This window comes from Heterodontus francisci, chromosome 26, assembly GCF_036365525.1.
Source record: "Heterodontus francisci isolate sHetFra1 chromosome 26, sHetFra1.hap1, whole genome shotgun sequence".
Classification (NCBI taxonomy): domain Eukaryota; kingdom Metazoa; phylum Chordata; class Chondrichthyes; order Heterodontiformes; family Heterodontidae; genus Heterodontus; species Heterodontus francisci.
The window spans coordinates 48,568,318-48,588,357 of NC_090396.1; the positions used below are offsets into that span (position 1 = coordinate 48,568,318).

The 20,040-nt window shown below is 40.7% G+C and overlaps 2 protein-coding genes across 5 annotated transcripts in view; both read right to left on the bottom strand.

The window, feature by feature from the left end:
- The window catches only part of rpl38 (ribosomal protein L38), a 54,115-nt gene that overhangs the window by 27,892 nt on the left and 6,183 nt on the right, over window positions 1-20,040 (bottom strand). The window lies entirely within an intron of this gene.
- The window catches only part of LOC137384321 (cdc42 effector protein 4-like), a 45,304-nt gene continuing 25,959 nt past the window's right edge, over window positions 696-20,040 (bottom strand). For all 4 annotated transcript variants that reach the window (XM_068058184.1, XM_068058186.1, XM_068058185.1 and 1 more), the window contains exon 2: window positions 696-6,722. In XM_068058184.1, coding sequence (XP_067914285.1) covers window positions 5,448-6,449 — 1,002 coding nt within the window. In that variant the 5' untranslated portion in view covers window positions 6,450-6,722 and the 3' untranslated portion in view covers window positions 696-5,447. The remainder of the gene's footprint in view (window positions 6,723-20,040) is intronic.

A 20,040-nucleotide genomic window follows, 5' to 3' on the forward strand; every position in this document is an offset into this window, starting at 1 on the left:
TGGCTTAATGTCTTACTCAAGGTTGAAAGATAGCACTTCCAACCGTGCAATATCTCTTCAACACTGCATGAAATGCCAGCCTAGATCAAATCTTAATCCCAGAGTTGGGCTTGAACCCACAGCTTCTTGACTTGAGAGGTGTACTATCAATAAAGCCACGGCTAGAGTGAGAGTCAGCAAGTAGCTAACAGGAGTGAGAACCCCAGATGATATTTCTGTTTATGGGTGAATAATTTGGACCCAATTAGCACCACAGCCAAAATAACTGAGCACTGACTTTAAAAAACTAAACCTGGGATTTTCTAGTATGATGTAGTCTTCTCCGTTCCCAATTACTTTCCCTAACCCTGTTGGACAATGTATCCTTGTACACGAGCCAACCCCATTCCGCTCAAAAGCACATAACACCACAACAAAATCGGTTATCTTTCACTGACTGCCTTGCTTCGGTCAGCAATAACTATATGGCTAGAGTGAGGTCAAATAATAGCAAAAACAATTGACAACACAAGGCAGAAAGAAAGAGAGTCCAATTTGCATACAGTTTATTAACCAAAAAATTCCCCAAAAATCAATAAAGTATTGAAGATTACTAGTCTGATATGACAAAGCATTTTCAAATATTAGGTTGTGTTCAAGTCAATGACACTACCACTAGGGTTTTAGTATTGTCGGTGCATCTCAAAAATAAAACCTTCAAAGACTTGTCAGTTTATTTCATTTATCAAGAAAACAATTACACAAAAAAATGACCTTTCAATACATATACACATACAATGTAGTACCTCTGGTTAAATGTGGTTGGGGGAGCAGAGAAGAGAGCACTTCATAGCTGCAGTATAGTTTAGCAACTAAGTTTTCTTTAAATATTTGGCACACAATTGAATTTATTAAAAAATTACTACCAAAATAGGTCATGTGCAAACTGAAAAAAAAAATCACTTCAGTGGTAACTTTCAAATCAGATTTTTTGTGCATTACATTCAAGGCCCAGTTTAACAGGAACCTGTATTTCCTGAACATTTATGTTTCCGCTCAATTTTCCAGGCTCCCAATTATCCAAATCAGTTTACTTACAAAAAAAACCCCAAAATATTCTCACTATACTCCTATCCCAGCTGTTCGGTGGTTTTCTGCATTTGCAGCAACTATACTTGCAGTGAGATAGAAAGAAAATACAAATCAAGCAAGTATGGGAAGCTAATGTCCTTTATCCATGCACTAGTATGTTCTGAACAGTACACACCCAAAACATCATAACCCACCACAGACACCAACTTGCTGAGTGTTTTCAGCATTTTAGGTTTTATTTCAAATCTCTAGCATTTGCTGTGTTTCCTTTTTACTTTACGATTTAACGATGCACATGAATTGAAATTAGATCACAGGTCTGTACAAAAAAAAACAACTTTGCTGCTACTTTCTGCTGGGATGCTCTGGTCACCATTTTCCCCCCAAACAACCCACTCTACATTGAACAAGACAATTTTAAAAGGTGATCAAATAGTTTTAAGAAAAGGAACTCAAAAAGCATTAATTTCATGTACTGCAGCTTACATCACGTGATACAGACAACTTATGTACACTGATTTCTCTTTCTAAAATACAAGGGAATTCATTTAGTGTTGAAGCTATATTACACACAAAACATACTTAGAGCACTGAGTCAACTAATCTGACCTCAAGTCTTGTCTAGAAGCAAATTAGGGTCAATATCCTGACAGCTCCCCAAAACAAGAAAGCATTAACCTTCATGTTTCCTATTAAAAACATGCAGTTAATGCAGCACACTGGGCTGTGTGCATAGCTGTCTTCTTGAAAACGAGCAGTGTTCGACATGAACAAAAATGCATTCTAGATAGACCACTATTTAACACTGCAACATTTAAAAATACACAAGTGGTGAGAAAAAGGTACATGATTACAATGTCAGAAAAAACTGCAGTCCTGCACCAAGAGTTCTATGGCAACTTGTCTCATACATTCTAGCATTCATGGCAGGAGCCATCACTAATTACCACATGATAGCCTAAATCTTTAACTTGAAAATTTATGCTATGAAGCAGCATGTTGTGCAACACCAGTAACAGGACATGTTCCTGAAAAATGCAATTACCTTGCTCCATTATTTTAAAAGAAACAAAAGAAAATTCTGTTCTTAATCCATACTGCATTGATCTGTAATATGAAAAAAATTGGAAAAGAAAATTAATAGCACACAAGGCACTCTTCAGATTCTGGCCTTTGAAAAGTATGCAAACTTGTGGTGCATAATAGAGAACAATAGTAAAGTTCCATTGGAGAGTTATTGGGGAAGCAGCATGATAAAAGATTCAAGTCATTTTAAAAAGGCTATCAAAACATTTAGTCTTACACTAAAACAAACTTCCCACCCCCCCCCCCCCAAATTCTTCATTACTATACTGCAAAGATTATGTACTAGTGGTGTCCTCAGGTAAATGAATTGGCCTAATTCACTACCTCAAACTAGGTTAAGAAACTGAAGTCCAAGAATCGTCAAAAACAAAGTACCATCACATGCTCCTTTACTAACACTTTTTTGTAGGATTCTTAATAATGAGCAACGTCATGCAATTGTGCATTTAAATAATTCTTCAGTAGCTCATGCTGCATGTGTATTATCCACCTAGTTAAAAAAAAGAGACAATTTGCATTGTAGATGGAAAACAGGTGGAAGTTGGCACTGTTATTGGGATGCCCTCCCTGTTACGAGAAAATGTCCCAAACCATTTCCAGCAGTTCGCCCATGGAGCTACACCAGCAGGGACACATGATTGAGACCGGATTTTTGGGGGGGGGGGGGGTGCGCAGTGGCAATGTTGAGAAAATTAAATAAAACCTACAGCAAGATCAGTTGAGACAATTTCTGTGGTGAGGAAATGCATTCATGCGCACTCCCCCTGAAACCAGAAAAGAATTGTTAAAGCAATGTACCTACACTGTCTTTGGAGCAGCTTCCAGCAGGCCCTGTGAACAGCACCAGTTAGGCCGCTCTAGGTACCCTTCTGCACCATGCCCAGTCGCAGCTCGAAATTGTACATCATAGAAGCTCAATTTGTATATATTAAGGTAGACTCCTGCATGTTGCAAGCAGGAGCAATGCTTGCTTACTTGCTGGTCTCTTGGCCCATTCCAAAATTGTAGCGGGATGAACACTGGTAGAAACAGGGCGTTAAGTGCTGCATCCCTGTTTTCAAATGCTACCACTCCTGGAGGGAATAAAAAAAAGTAATTGGCCCCAGTGTATTCAAAAAAGGTTTTGGTGCAAAATGTGATTAATTTATTAAGAGAATTAGTCAAAAGTTGATATTATTGAACTACTGGTTAGTTGTTTCCTTTTCTGTGGAAGGAGTTTGTCATTTAAAAAGGTTGAAATTAAAGCAGTCATTGGAGTAAATGCTCCTTGGAGGAAACCAGCTTTACTTTTGCATTGCTGCGTTATATGTTGATATAGTCACTACCATTTTGCATCTGGGGCTTTAGTTTCGAGACATGCATGTGTAGATCTAACATAATGGCTGCATTGCTAATTATTTTATCTGTGTTGCATATTTGCCCTTTGGAGGAATTTTTCAGCTATATAATTCTTAGTATTGATATACAAATGATATCTATAATATACACATAATTGACAACCAGTATTGAATTTGAATACAACCTGCAGAATGCATTAAGAATGCACAATAAATAAAAGGCATTATTCAGGTACAAACTTTGAATGTTGCCTTTGCAAATGTGTTTTGTTCAATGCACATATATAATTTAGAATATTCACCCTTTATCTCAAAAGATCTTGAAGCAGGATGGTGTTGTTTATGGTTTACAGAGATAAGCAACTGGTATGTCCATAGTGTCCTAATTGGCATACACTTGTCCTGGAAAGAACCCCAAAAATCTTAACCCAATCTGTCTCGATTAAAGATCCTCCCTAAACCTTAGATGTTAAGTTTAGGAACCAGCTGGTTGATCTGTTCTTTGGGATATAAAACCCCAAAATCTATCATACCTGTGGAATATGTGCAATATAGCTTGAAAGTGTGTATTTTGGGGGGGTTGTGACGGGAAGGAAAAGATGGCAACAGGAGAGAGGGAGAGGGGAGAAAAAAAAAGTACAAATATTCTATGATTTATTGCACTCATTTAACAAAAAATTGCCGTATAAAGCAATTAAGCTTTAGAAAGGTTCAGTTACAGTTTAATGCAGGTGGTTAATGTTCCAAAACCTGGTTCTCATAATTATGAACAAACTTTCATTTATATAGCGCCTTTCATGACCTTAGGATGCCCAAGCCACTTTGCAGCCAATGAAGTAGTTTTGAAGTATCGTCACTGTTACAATTTAGAGAGTCAACGCTTGGATGTTGGACCTACAGGAATGCTTAACCCTACAACAATGCAGCAGGTGCAATATTGGGAACAAGTCAAGATCAGTCCCCACTTAATTAAATGAAAGTGGATTAATGTGATTAAATAACTTGGCAGAAAGTCGTCCTCACACCTCTGGATGGCAGATTTCAATGACAGACTCAAACACACCACCTCTCATCTGTGTATCAAAGACCATTATACTATTATATCATAGCTGCTTTTCATTGAAACAGACATTATTGAACATTTAGGAAGATTAAGGGTTATAGTGAACAATGTATGTGGTTTATTTTAATGTTCAGGACTGTTTTATAATATTCAAAAATTGGGATATTCTGTGATTCTATACACGATTTCACACCATTTAGCAGCTGAAAATGTTATTGAAGTGATGAGAAAAGAAACTGAAGTCCACATTTTAAAATCTGTGAAATGAACTTAGCACCCAAAGAGTTGGTGAAACCCAGCCATCTCAGGTAGAGGTTCCAACTGAGATGCATCACAGCAGACTGTGTGCATACACCGAAAAAACAAAAGATCTGTTCTAAACCTTTCAAACAAATTTCTAGAAGAAGAACAGCCATAGGGAGGAAGAGAAAGGTTAACTGAAATTTGAGAGTGGAGTACCTTAAACCAGAGTTTCGAAATATAAGGCAGATATTGAAATGGGAAGTAGACAAGCAACATCTTCTGAAGGTAGTCCTTTTGACCTCACAGTATACAGTCAAAAATTAAAATGAGATCAGCAACAGCATGTGCTTTTTATGAAGGTATCACAAACACAGCAATCGTAACATTTAGGAATGTGCATAATATATGGTTAATTCTGTTCCACTAAAACATAAGTAGTGAGCCCGAAGAGTATCTGCAGATGTTGCTGGCCTGTGTGGATTGGAGAATTTTGGTTACAGCCTTTATTACAGAATTTATTTTGAGTCTGTGGTGTAAGAGTCTAGTGCAACCCCGCCATAGTTCATTAATGCTGTAAATTCTCGGACAAAAATTATCTTGCTCTCCAAGTCCTTTAAAAAAAAGCAAATATTCCACAAAGATCAATTCTACACACGGATTTCATCCTCTTCATCCATGAAGATAAATTCCTCATCTTCATTCTCTTCCTCTCTGAAGGCATCTCTGGAATCAGCAAAATTTTTCATACTGTCCACATCTCCATGACTAACACCCTCATAAATTGACCTCCTCTCTTCTGTAGTCCCAGATACCAAACTTGATACAGAACCACTATCTTGTGATAAGTGACTCCCAGAAGCTGGGCTGTATACAACACTTTTAATGTTACTTTGCAAGGCCGTTGTGGATACTGAGGGTACTTCTATGAGCTTCTCTGTGGCCACCTTTTGCGAATCAGAATAGGGTCCTTGTTTGTCATCTCCAAAACCAAGAACAATATCATTTTCCCAAGTATCTTTTTCCATAACACTTAAAATATCACTAAGCATCGAAGGACCAAGATCAACATGAAAAGACATGATGGATTCAGCATGCTTTAGTGGAAAGCCACCACTGGAAATAGATGTAGGAAGGTCTGTAATATCTCCAAAGTCTCGCTCATCTTGATATTCTGTAGATTTACTTTCAACTACGCTGGCAGCCCCATTGACAGGTTTATCTTCCATTTTTTCACTTGCAAGCTTCCTTAGGGGACTTGATGAAAGGCTCTTTGCCATTTGATTAGTTGGCTCCACAGTCTGATCATTGAGCTGAGGCAAAGACACGGCATTTTTCACAAAGATAGCTGAATCACTTTGTGTCAGTGTGTCTCGCTTATCAACACGTGTGACTGACTGAGACCGTTTGCTGCTGCTTCTGAATTTCCGAGAGAGAAGGCCTGGCTTGGGGGTTGCTTCAGCAGGACCAGTAGCAGCTCCAATCTTGCTAGAAAGGAATGAAGTGTCTCCAAAGACATCACCCCCACGACCCACATGCATAGTGTGGCGAAAATCACCAAGAGGAGCACTGATCATATCTGCAGTCAAGTCTATGCGAGAGCGCCGTTTGGACTGACTGGAGCTGGCCACAAGCTGTTTCAGGATTGGCATCTTCCAAATTTAAAGGGATCACCACAGAAGTACACTGGAATTCTGGGACTTAAAGCCTCGATCAAAAGATTTTGGTCTTCAGATATATTCCATAAAAGCTGAATCAATACCTGACGCAGATTAAAGCCAAGCCTCAGCCTTTGATCCAACTACAATGCCGAAAGGGCAAAACCAGTTTGTGAAAAAACTACAGTTCATGAAGTGTCACGTTTTCTTCCATTACATCCATTCTTTGCCAATGCTTGCTTCAATGTTCCAATCTACTTGATGCACCTAAACAGAAAAAGTTAGAGAAAAATTATATTTTAAAAAAACATTTAAAAATCATAGAATTTAGCTTTAGATAGGACAATAGGAAAGTAATTTTGTTTTCAACTATACCAGAGTCGTATTTGCTCATGAAAAAGAAACAGCCACAAACTGACTAACTAAGAGCTATCGTTGCAATGGTAACTTCTTGAATTTGCTATCATATGCTTCAGAAAATTGGCCTCCAGTCAGGGAGAGATAGAGGAACAGATATGTAGGCAAATCTCAGAGGTGTAAAAATAATGGCTGCGTTTGCTAACACAACCACAGGTGGCGCTGTACTAGCACATGCACAAATGCGGCGTCATCCACTACACGCCACTGCGATGTGCAGGCAGCTGCCAGGATTAAAGATGGCGGTGCTCAATTTATCACAGAAAAACAATTTCAATCCATGGCAGCACACAATGGACATGTTTAATACTGGGAGAACATTGTGCTGTTTAAAGTCTCATCAGAAGGACAGCACCTCTGACAACACTGCACCATAATTTTCAAATCCTCTCTGGCCACAGGAGAGCAGCCAGATGACTGGAGGACAGCAAATGTCGTACCATTATTCAAGAAGGGTAGCAGGGATAAACCAGGTAACTACAGGCCAGTCTAACATCAGTGGTTGGGAAACTACTGGAAAAAATTCTGAGGGACAGGATGAATCTCCACTTGGAGAGGCAGGGATTAATCAAGGATGGTCAGCGTGGCTTTGTCAGGGGAAGATCATGTCGAACAAATTTGATTGAACTTTTCGAAGAGGTGACTAGATGTGTAGATGAGGGTAAAGCAGCTGATGTAGTCTACATGGACTTCAGTAAGACTTTTGATAAAGATCCCGCATGGAAGATTGGTTAAGATAAGAGCCCATGGGATCCAGAGCAAGTTGGATCCAAAATTAGCTTAGTGGCAGGAGGCAGAGGGTGGCGGTCGAAGGTTGTTTTTGCGATTGGAAGCCGGTGACCAGTGGTATACCTCAGGGATCGGTGCTAGGACCCTTGCTGTTTGTACTGTACATTAATGATTTAGACGTGAATATAGGAGGTATGTTTAGTAAGTTCAAAGATGACACGAAAATTGGTGGTGTCGTAAATAGAGAGGAGGAAAGTCTTAGATTGCAGGGATGATATAGATGGGCTGGTAAGATGGGCAGAGCAGTGGCAAGTGAAATTTAATCCTGAGAAGTGTGAGGTGATGCATTTTGAGAGGACTAACAAGGCAAGGGAATATACAATGGATGGTAGGACCCTAGGAAGTGCAGAGGGACCTTGGTGTACTTGTCCATAGATCACTAAAGGCAGCAGCACAGGGAGATAAGGTGAGGAAGGCATATGGGATACTTGTATTCTATGCCTCGGCTAATAAAGGCAAGAGCAGGGAGGTTATGATGGAACTGTACAAAAATGCTAGTTACGCCACAGCTGGAGTACTGTGTACAGTTCTCACACTACAGTCGCCACACTATAGGAAGGATGTGTTTGCACAGGAGAGGGTGCAGAGGAGATAAGGTCATAAGAACTAGGAGCAGGAATAGGCAATTCAGCCCCTCGAGCCTGCTCTGCCATTCAATACGATCATGGCTGATTTCATCTCGGCCTCAACTCCACTTTCTTGCCCTATCTCCATAACCCTTTGCTAATTAAAAGGTCTGTCCATCTCCTCCTTAAATTTACTCAATGTCCCGGCATCCACCGAACTCTGTAAATTCCAGAGACTCTCAACCCTTTCAGAGAAGGAATTTCTCCTCATCTCGGTTTTAAAATCTGCTACCCCTTTTCCTAAAACTATGACCTCTTGTTCTAGATTTCCCCACAACACGAAACATCCTCTCTACATCTACTCTGTCAATCCCCTTAATCATCTTATATACCTCAATTAGATCTCCTCTCATTCTTCTAAACTCGAGAGAGTAAAGGCCTAAACTGCTCAATCTCTCTTCATAAGACAAACCCCTCATCTCTGGAATCAATCTAGTGAACATCCCCTGAACTGCCTCCAATGCAACTGCATCCCTCCTCAAATAAGGGGACCAAAACTGTATGCAATACTCCAGGTGCAGTCTCGCTAATGCCTTGTACAGTTGCAGCAACACTTCCCTACTTTTATACACTATTCCTTTAGCAATAAATGCCAAAATTCCATTTGCCTTATTACCTGCTGTACCTGCATACTAGTTTTCTGCGATTTATGCACAAGGACACCCAGATCCCTCTGCACCGAAGCACTCTGAAGTTTCTCTCCATTTGGATAATAATTTGCCATTCTGTTCTTCCGACCAAAGTGGATAACCTCACATTTATCCACATTAAACTCCATCTGCCAAATTTTGGCCCATTCACCTAACCTATCCATATCCATTTGTAAATTTATGGTTTTTTTTTTTGCAACTTACTATCCCACCTATTATAGTGTCATCTGCAAATTTGGCTATATACCTTCTATCCCTGCATCCAAGTCATTAATAGAGGTTGTAAATAGTTGGGGCCCCAAGGATCGAACCCTGTGGCACCCCACTAGTTACATCTTGCCAATCAGAAAAAGACCCATTTATCCCGACTCTCTGTTTTCTGTTGGTTCGCCAATCCTCTATCCAAGGGAATAAATTGCCCCTAACCCCATGTGATCTCACCTTGTGTAAGAACCTTTTGTGTGGCACCTTATCAAATGCCTTCTGGAAGTCCAGATATACTACATCTACAGGACCCCCATTATCCACTTTGCTTGTTACAGCTTCGAAGAGATTCACCAGGATGTTGCCTGGGCTGGAGTATTTCAGCTATGAAGAGACTGGATAGGCTAGGGTTGTTTTCCTTAGAGCAGAGAAGGCTGAGGGGGGGACATGTTTGAGGTATACAAAATTATGAGGGGCATAGATAGGAAGAAACTTTTTCCCTTAGCGGAGGTGTCAATAACTAAGGGGCATAGATTTAAAGGTAAGGGGCAGGAGGTTTAGAGGGGATTTGAGTAAAAACTTTTTCACCCAGAGGGTGGTTGGAATCTGGAACACACTGCCTGAAGGGGTGGTAGAGGCAGGAACCCTCAACATTTAAGTAGCATTTAGATGAGCATTCGAAAAGCCATAGCATACAAAGCTACAGGCCAATTGCTGGAATATGGGATCAGAATCACTGCAGGAGTTCCTCAGGGTAGTGTCCTAGGCCCAACCATCTTCAGCTGCTTCAATGACCTTCCTTCAATCATAAGGTCAGAAGTGGGGATGTTCACTGATGATTGCACAATGTTCAGCACCATTCACGACTCCTCAGCTACTGAAGCAGTCCGTGTAGAAATGCAGGAAGACAAGGACAATATCCAGGCTTGGGCTGATAAGTGGCAAGTAACATTCGTGCCACACAAGTGCCAGGCAATGACCATCACCAACAAGAGAGAATCTAACCATCTCCCTTTGACATTCAATGGCATTACTGTCACTGAATCCCCCCACTATCAACATCCTAGGGGCTACCATTGACCAGAAACGGAACTGGAGTAGCCATATAAATACAGTGGCTACAAGTGCAGGACAGAGGCTAGGAATCCTGCGGCGAGTAACTCACCTCCTGGTTCCCCAAAGCCTGTCCACCATCTACAAGGCACAAGTCAGGAGTGTGATGGAATACTCTCCACTTGCCTGGATGGGTGCAGCTCCAACAACACTCAAGAAGCTCGACACCACCCAGGACAAAGCAGCCCGCTTGATTGGCATCCCATCTACAAACATTCACTCCCTCCACCACCGACGTACAGTGGCAGCAGTGTGTACCATCTTGATGATTAATACAAGATGCACTGCAGCAACGCACCAAGGCTCCTTCGACAGCACCTTCCAAACCCATGATCTCTACCAAATAGAAGGACAAGGGCAGAAAATGCATGGGACCACCACCACCTGCAAGTTCCCCTCCAAGTCACACAACATCCTGACTTAGAACTATATTGCCGTTCCTTCACTGTCGCTGGGTCAAAATCCTGGAACTCCCTTCCTAACAGCACTGAGCATACCTACCCCACATGGACTGCAGCAGTTCAAGAAGGCAGCTCACCACCACCTTCTCAAGGGCAATTAGGGATGAGCAATAAATGCTAGCTTGACCAGCAATGCCCACATCCCATGAATGAGTAAAATAAGGTGCCCGATGGCCAGCACGGACATGATGGGCCGAAGAGCCTGTTTCTGTGCTATATAACTATGACTCCAAAATGAATCAGCATAAACAAAGGCAACAGAATTATTGAAAGTGGCAGAACAAGTTGAAAAAACTCTTTAAATTAAGCCACATGGAATTTTTAGCTTTGTAAATAGAGGTGTAAAGCGCAAAAGCAAGGATGTTCGGCAAAACTGTTCTAGATCATTGATCCGGTCTCAGCTGGAGTATCATTTCCAGTTCTGGGTACCACACTTTAGGAAGGACATCAAGGCCTTGGAGAGGGTGCAAAGGAGATTTACTGTAAGGATACAATGGATGAGGCAATTCAGGTTTGTGGAGACTAGAGAAGCTGGGATTTATCTCCTTAGAGTAGAACTAGTCAAAGTATACAAAAGTAATGACAGGTTTTGATATAGTAAATAGGGAGAAACGGTGTCCACTGGAAGTGTCAGTAGCTAGGAGACAGATTTAAGATTAACTGACAAAAAAAACCAGAGAAGAGCAGAGACCTCATTTTAAAAATGAATGCAGCAGTTTGATAATCTGGAATGCATTGCCTGCAAGGGTGGTGGAAGCAGATTCAATTCCAACTTCCAAAAGATAATAGGATATAGAGTTGAAAAATAAACATTTTACAGAGCTATGGGAGAGCAGGGGAGTGGAAATAATTAGATAACTTTTAAAGAACCAGCACTGGCACGATGAGCTGAAAAAACTTCTGTACTGTAAGATTCTATATTCTGGGGCGGCACAGTGACGCAGTGGTTAGCACCGCAGCCTCATAGCTCCAGCAATCGGGTTCGGTTCTGGGTGCTGCCTATGCGGAGTTTGCAAGTTTTCCCTGTGACCACATGGGCTTCCTCCGGGTGCTCCGGTTTCCTCCCACATGCCAAAGACTTGCGGGTTGATAGGTAAATTGGCCATTGTAAAAATTGCCCCAAGTGTAGGTAGGTGGGAGGATAATTGAGGGAAGGTGGGGATGTGAGAGGAAAAAATGGGATTAATGTAGGACTAGTATAAATGGGTTGTTGATGGTCGGCAAGGACTCGGTGGGCCGAAGGGCCTGTTTCTGTGCTGCATCTCTGACTCTATAAAATCAAGTAAGTTTAAATTGTTGAATGTGATAAACCCAAATTCATCAAAAAACATGTTTAGAACTATTTTATGATGTTTCTGCAAAAAGCAATTAATAAACTCACATTTTTAAAATAAATGAAGCTTTGCAAATTAAGATACTGAATATCAAGTCTAATGCTATATTCTTACTACAGTACCGATATCAATGGCAGACCTAATCCTCAACTCCAATGGCTGCTCTACAAGGCAGTGCTTGTGCATTTGGTGGCAAGGAGATACATTTCAGAAAATGCTTAGGCTCCATGCTGCCAGAAGGTGGAGTTAATTCTCAGAATCCTGTACAGGGCAATGATGCTGGCCTATAGAGATCATCCCCTAACTGACACGGAGCAAAGTCTGCAATGGTTTTCGTGCTTATCCAGTGAATTCCACACTGCAATGCAAACGAGGGAGGATGTGGAGTACCAACAGTCTCAGTATATCACAATGGCATCGGTAAACCACAGCTCAGTCATGGATTAAACAGGTAATTATCCTTTCCACTGATTTCTAATGCCAGCTTTACACTCCAGTAGTAAGTTGAAAATTATTCCCTGCATGTTCATATTGTGACCCAATATAGAGGCTATGTACCTCTGGGCTTATAATCTTCATTCTTGAAATAAGGGTTACAGGACAGCAACGAGAATCTATGTAAATTCAATGGGTTTCAAGACTTGGACAGAAATCAATTATATAAGCATCTTTCAGACAGTGCAAACTTGCTTCACAATCAATTACATAGGAACATAGCAGCAGGAGTAGGCCATTCAGCCCATCTAGCCTGCTCCACCATTCAATACGATCATGGCTGATCGTCCACTTCAATGCCTTCCCCACCCACCCCATCCCCACACTATCCCCATATCCCTTTAGGTAATTGGTATTTAGAAATGTCAATCTCTGCCTTAAACATACTCAATGACTGAGCTTCCACAGCCCTCTGGGGTAGAGAATTCCAAAGATTCACAACCCTCAGAATGAAGAGATTTCTCCTCATCTCGGTCCTAAGTGGCTTCCGCCTTATTTTGAAATTGTGTCCCCTGGTTCTAGACACCCCAACCAGGGGAAACATTTCACCTGCATCTACCCTGTCTATGTAGGTTTCAATGAGATCACCCCTCTTTCTTCAAAATTCTGGCGAATACAGGCCCAGTTCCCCCAATCTCTCTTCATAGGACAGAACTGCCATCCCGGGAACAAGTCTGGGGAACGTTCGTTATACTCCCTCTATGGCAATAATATTCTTCCTAAGGTAAGGGGACCAAAACTGCACATTCCTAACCAAGGTTCTATACAATTGAAGCTAGACTTCACTACTCCTGTATTCAAATCCTATTGCGATAAAGGCCAACATACAATTAGCCTTCCTAATTGCTTGCTGCACCTGCATGTTAGCTTTCAGTGACTTGCTTTTTAAGCCAAATCACTTTTTGTGGGCAATGCAGGAGGTAGTTGGCACACAGCAAGGTCCCACAAACAGCAAAGTGACAAAGGATGAGAAAATCTGTCTTGGTAGCGTTTTAAGTGAAATGTTGGACAGGACACAAGAAGAGCTCCTCATTTTGACTAGTTCCATGGGATCATTTACACCTGAGCATGAATGGTTTAGGTTTAACAAGTTTTCTGCACTGCATTGAAATGGCAGCCTGCATTTTGTGATCAAGTCCTGGAGTGGGGCTCGAATCCACAATTTTTATGACTGAGGCACAAGGGTCTTGGCGCAGAGCCAAAGTGACACAAACAGAAATAAAGAGAGATAAAATGGTTAGCACATTAAAATCCAACATAGGTTGGTGAGATGGAAGACATGTCTCAGCTGCTGAGAGGATCACATCTTAAATGAAGTTAACAATGTCACTCAGAACAAAAAGGAAGTAAAGAAAAATGAACACATGCCATAGAGGGTGTGGTTTAGGATTTGAAACTAAGGGACATTAGACTAATGGGGACTTTATTCTTAACCGAGATACTCTCAGTGAACAATTGTGGTGAAAAAAGTAAGTATTCAAAGGGTTTAGCTTGTGCAGGCTGCAAAAATGTTGGGACAGTTACCCATACAATGACAACGAATTGAAAATTGGATTTAAAAAACTAATCCTCCACAGATATTAGATAATGCATTAGCCCTCAACTAAAACTGATTTTTCTCCTCTCCAGGCTGGGGGTACTGCAGAGGCAATTATAATGCTCCTGTTACAATCCTAGCTGAGATCAGTTAATAGCAGACAGGCTTTTGAACAGGGATGCTTCATCTGTATATCTAGAAATTTGCTCACCAAGCCTTTAATGACACTTAAATAGAAGACGACAAAATTTATCCTCACAATGTGGAAATGGTTGCACTTATCATTCTTGTGCCCAGGTTTGTGTAATATTTTCACATCTTGCGCAGTTACCTCGGTAATTTGCAAGGATCATGTACTCTAACTAAAAACTATAAGTAGAAAAGGCAGCTAACTTGGGTTTCAGATGAGTTCAACATCTACAAAAAAAAAAACAAGTCTTTACTGCATCTTCAATATTTTATCCTCATTATTAAATATTTCAAAAACCCCATAAAGAAACAAGGACCAAAAAAAAAACTAAAATTATGTACTCCCACACTTAAAGATCATGGGAAACATTCCAAAACTGAAATACAATAATTTGAGGAAGACAACTCATTCAAGTTTTAACAACTCTGATCAACTTTAAACTGATTACAGCCTGCTGATTTTAATGACTGGGAAATGAAAATGCTCTTCAATTAGTTACAATCATGGTTTCAGTCAAAATCTATAGTAAACTTCACCCACACAGATGAGACACAGGCTGCTTTATAATCTAGAAAAGAGAATTTAGTTAAACTGACAAATGCAAAACCAAGAATTGCACCATTGCTTTAAAGTCTCATCCACCTGCGCTCCTTCAGAGCTATTGCTATGACGTCACAGTATTCTCTAAATGAGACAAAAACATTTGTTACAACATTTTAAAAATTAGATAAGCTTAGGTTTCTCTGAACACATTTAGATGTCTCCCTGGAATTTTATACTTCAGATAGTAGATTGGATTTTTCTTCCGATGTCAATGCTTCCTTTCATCAGGTCACCGACCTGAAACATTAACTGTTTCTCTCTCCACAGATGTTGCCAGACCTGCTGTTTCTGCACTGTTTTTATTTCCTTTTATTGGATTGGTCAAGTTTACATAACCCTTACTATCCCTTCCTTCACATCATGAAATTGTAAGTAATGTGCAAAAAAAAAAGGAAATGCAGTCACTACTTTTCTCATTTGCAAAAAACATGAGGCATCCTGAAGACATGAGAATTTGGGTGAAGGAACACATTTTGAAATCCTAACTTTTTTTTTTAAAAATAAATTTTAAGATGGCTTAATAAATTTGTATTTACTTCCCTTTCTTCAGTTTCCTCATTTAACATACGATACACATGAAGGGTGCTGTGAAACGTCTGCCCTGAAATGGACTGGTGAGGGGCTTTTGAAAGTGAGCCAGACAACTACTTTCGATTTTACATATGGAGAAATGCCTGGTGTCTGTGGGACACTGATCCAGTATAATATAAAAATCAGGGCTATGATATGGTGGGGGAGGGTGCACAAATCATGGTCTACCACTCCCATGGCATAGTATCACTATTAAATGTTGGTTTGCAATTTTTTCAGATATTACTTAAGAGAACAGATGGACTTCCATAGAGATGGCATGACTGATGTTCAATAGGAAAGCCAACCCATGCCACTGAGTACCCTCACCAGTACTACAGATCAGAAGGGCATTTAATTCTAAAATCCATAAGTTCTTTGGTGCAATTTGAACCCACATCCCACAGATGAAAGGTGGCATAGCAAGAAAGTACCTATCACCCTTCCTCCAGTCAAATGTTTTAATGCCAAACTTGCAGCTAATCAGAACACAAAAGCCCAACTTGATCACTGTGCTGAGTTAGCTGGATCTCAGCGAAGATAACAGATACTGCCATGGTCTTTCCTGCCTAATGCAGAGGCAATAAGTGTGAGCTTCCGATCACTATCCAAATCCTCTGCTGTAAATGTACAATGTAGGCATTGAGGGAAGAAATAGGCTCTGATGTCTCATGTCAGCTAAAAGTCTATTGAAACTCAGCAAAGGTTCAGATGAACATGAAGTACAAGATTCTATTTTAAGTTTTAATGAGTAGACATTAAGAATATGGGAAAAACTAACATAAAAGGCATTAAACTTACCTCCTTTATAATATGTACAAAAAAAAATTCAGAAGGAACTCAATGGTAAAATTACAATTTAATATTCAATCTGCATCATTTTGCACTTGTTTCCTTTTCATGAATCATCCTCAAAAACATCCCAATAGTACTAGAGTATCATCAGATTTGGCTTGGGCCATATTAAGTACAATTGAGAAATCCTGAATTCTGGCAACTTAAAAATGTTTCTTCTTCAATGATCTAGTATTAGATACTTTATCTTACAAATCTACTGTAACCATGCATTTCATAAGTTAAGACTATATTTAAGAATTAAGCTCAGATTCAGAAAGATAAAAACAAGTGTCTGATCGCTTCCCTTATAACAAGAACTAATCATCAGAGTGCAATTTAGCCAACATTGTCGCAACGTATTATTCTCAGATTACAACCATTGGAATGAGTGTTCCTCTGCCTTCCTAAAGGCAGGGCTCAGTAAGCATCAGTAATTTCCCCATTACACTTGCCAGATCAATCTGCGACTGTTCAAATCAACATCCCCACTTATACGAAAGACTATTTCAAAATGTTTTCATCGTACGATTTCAAATGTTGTGAACTCATACAAAGATGATGGCATTACACAATCACATTCATAAATTCCATGGTGAGTGTAATCATTGCAATTCATAAGTATAGTTGAAAGGCAAGTATGGGATCTTCAAAGCAGGTGAGCGGATGATAATCACTACAATCTCCTCCAGAAAGAGAGTTCAAAACAGTGAAACAACACCAGTTTCCTTTCCATCATACTCACTGTAAAAGCTCTTTTAAAAAACAGAAACCATACACAAGCTGTCCTGCACTATTCTCCAACCAATAGGCCAGACAGATAATCTGCTTCCTCTGAGGCCTTTGCCAACAGGATAAGGCAACACAGACTGAGGTTGCATATAAAAGCTAAAACTGAATGTCTTTTTGAAAAGGAGATAGAAAAGAAAATAAGTGCCTCTATTCCACTCAGTATTCACTCTACCCCAGAGAGTTAAAGAAATGTTTGGAAAGTCAACATGAGGGATGGTGGGGAAAATTACCTTGCATGCTGTAACTCAGTGTACTGAAGTGCATCACTTCATAATGTACATGTCAGAAGATGGGAGAATACACACCAGGGGGAATTTTATGCTCTCCCCTACATCGGGACTCCGCCACCTTCCTGCCTCCACCCAAATGAAGTCTGGGGCGGGAAAGGCCTTCCTACCCTGACACCAATTGAGGCCCTTCAGCCAATTAAGGGCCTCATCCTGCTGCCTCAATTAGCCGAGTGCAGGGAGGGTTGTCGCCACACAGGGAGCATGCCAAGCAAAGCCGGGAGGGTTGCTTGCCAGCTCTGTGGGGGTGGTGAGAGTCCCTCGCTAAAAGGCGCAGTGACTGAATGAGGGATCCATCATTGAGAAGCAGAAGCCCGCTGACTGCCACCCCCCTGCCCTTGCTGCCAACCCCCCTACACTGCCCTGGCCCCTTCTCTCCCCCCACAAAACCCCTCCCACCCTGACTTACCTGCGGCCTGGGACCAGGGCCTCAGGTGAGTCCAATACTGGCAGCAGCCACCACCTCCACAGTGACGCTGCTCAGTTATAAGAGCTGCCGGCATCTGATTGGCCAGCAGCTGCCAGCAGGCAGGACTTCTGCCGCTGGGGTACTTGATCCCAGGGAAGCCCACTGTCCACTTAAGTACCCAATTGGCACTTGATCCAGCAGGCCTTCCCCAGAGGCGGCTATACGGAGCTTTTGCTGGTAATCATGACCCCCATCGCCCAGATAAAATCCTGGTCCAGGATTGCAACTTAACAGAATGCAAATTCTCACTGCAAACCGCTATCAAATTAATAGTACAGATAATGCACAAGATAGACCTTCTAATTATGACAACACTTTTTTTTTTTTTTTTAAAACGTTCCAATTCCCTCTACAGCACACACACATGCTACTACTCAATCAACCAGAAAACTTGGCTGCAAGAGATGCTGTAGTTCAATCTGAAACTAGGGTCTTAAATCTAAACAAAGGAAACTTCAAAAGGTATGAGAGGCAATTGGCTGTGGTAGATTGGGAAACTACATTAAAAAGGTACGAGAGTAGACAGGCAATGGTTAGCACTTAAAGAATTAATACATGGTTTACAACAAATCTTTGAGGCACAAAAGTCCAGCAGGAGAAAAGTGATCAAACCATGACTAAGAGACGTTAAAGACTGTATTAGATCAAAAGGAGGTGCCTTCTAAAGTTGCAAAAAAAGTAGCAAACCTGAGAATTGGGAGAGTTTTAGAATTCAGCAAAAGGAGGACCAAGAAACTGATAGTTTACTTTCAATTCTCAACCAAGAAACATAAAAACAGACTGTAAAAGCTTCTACAGGTATATAAAAAGGAGATTAGCAAAGAAAAATGTGAGCCCACTACACGCAGAGACAGGGGAATTTATAATGGGGAATAAGGAAATGACCGAGAAACTAAACAAATACCTTGTGTCTGTCTTCACTGAGGAAGATACAAAAAAAAACTCCCAGAAATGCGAAATAACCAAGGGACTAGCGAGAATGAGGAACTGAAAGAAATTAACCAGTAAAAAAAGGTGTACTGGAGAAATTAATGGAGGTGAAAGTCGATAAATCCCCTGGATCTACATCCCAGAGTGTTGAAAGAGCTGGCTGTAGACATAGTGGATGTGTTAATCATCTTCTAAAATTTTATAGATTCTGGAACAATTTGTGAAGATTGGAAGGTGGCAAATGTATTCCCACTATTTAAGAAAGGAGGGAGAGAGCAAAAAGGGGGAACTGCAGACTTGCTAGCCTGACATTAGTAGGGAAAATGCTAGAAACTATTATAAAGGATGTGATAATTGGGACACTGAGAAAATAATGGTAGGATTGGGCAGAGTCAACATGGATTTATGAAAGGGAAATCATGTCAAGTTTTTTTAAAATTTGAAAACTTGGGAGTTCTGTGTATTTTAAAAGACTGAGAAAAAGGATTTTCTGTGAACATTGAATGCTGAAACTTGGTGTTTGAACTGAGTGGGACAGATGTTAGAGTTATGGTTAGGGTCCAGTAACCTTGGCAGGCAGGAGGCAGAACAAACTGGCTGGGGCCTGTTTTTGAAGATGAAAGACCTCTCCCTGAGAAAGAAGATTTGCCTCTTGTTAAAAGAAATTCTACATTTGAGGTGGTGACTGGGGTCTGCCTGGAGAGAGAGGAAAAAAAAAAGGCCCCAGGAGAGGAAGAGAGTTGCTGCTCTGTGGAGAAAGGCTCCTTTGCTGAGAGGAAACCTGCATTTTTAAAGGTAGCAGACTCCTATTGCCTCCAATCTCTGAAAAATCCTTGCCACAGGAGCGATTCCTGTTGCCTCTTATGTTTAAGGAGATCCTGAAAGCTCAAGGAAGCTTCTATTGCTAGACTGCTATTTCAAAACCCAAGTAGACCTATTGCTACACCCTTTCCTAAAAGATCTGCATGATGCCAGCTTCAGACTAAGTGCCATGAACGCCTACCTATCAGACTGTTCTTCATCCTCGCCTGGACAGAGTTCAAGTGGCATCTGACTATTTGACACTGGGACACCTCACCCACCCAGAAATATCCTACCAGAACATTACAACCCAGTTTTTTTTTTTTATTCTTGAGTTGTAATCCAAAACATCCTTTTAAAAGCGCTTAACCTTTTTTAAAAATGTATGTGTGCGCACATGAGAGTTAGGAAGAATAAGAAGTTTGAAAAGAATCCTTTCACATATAGAGTTATCTGATTACTGTTTAAGACTTAGTTTAATAA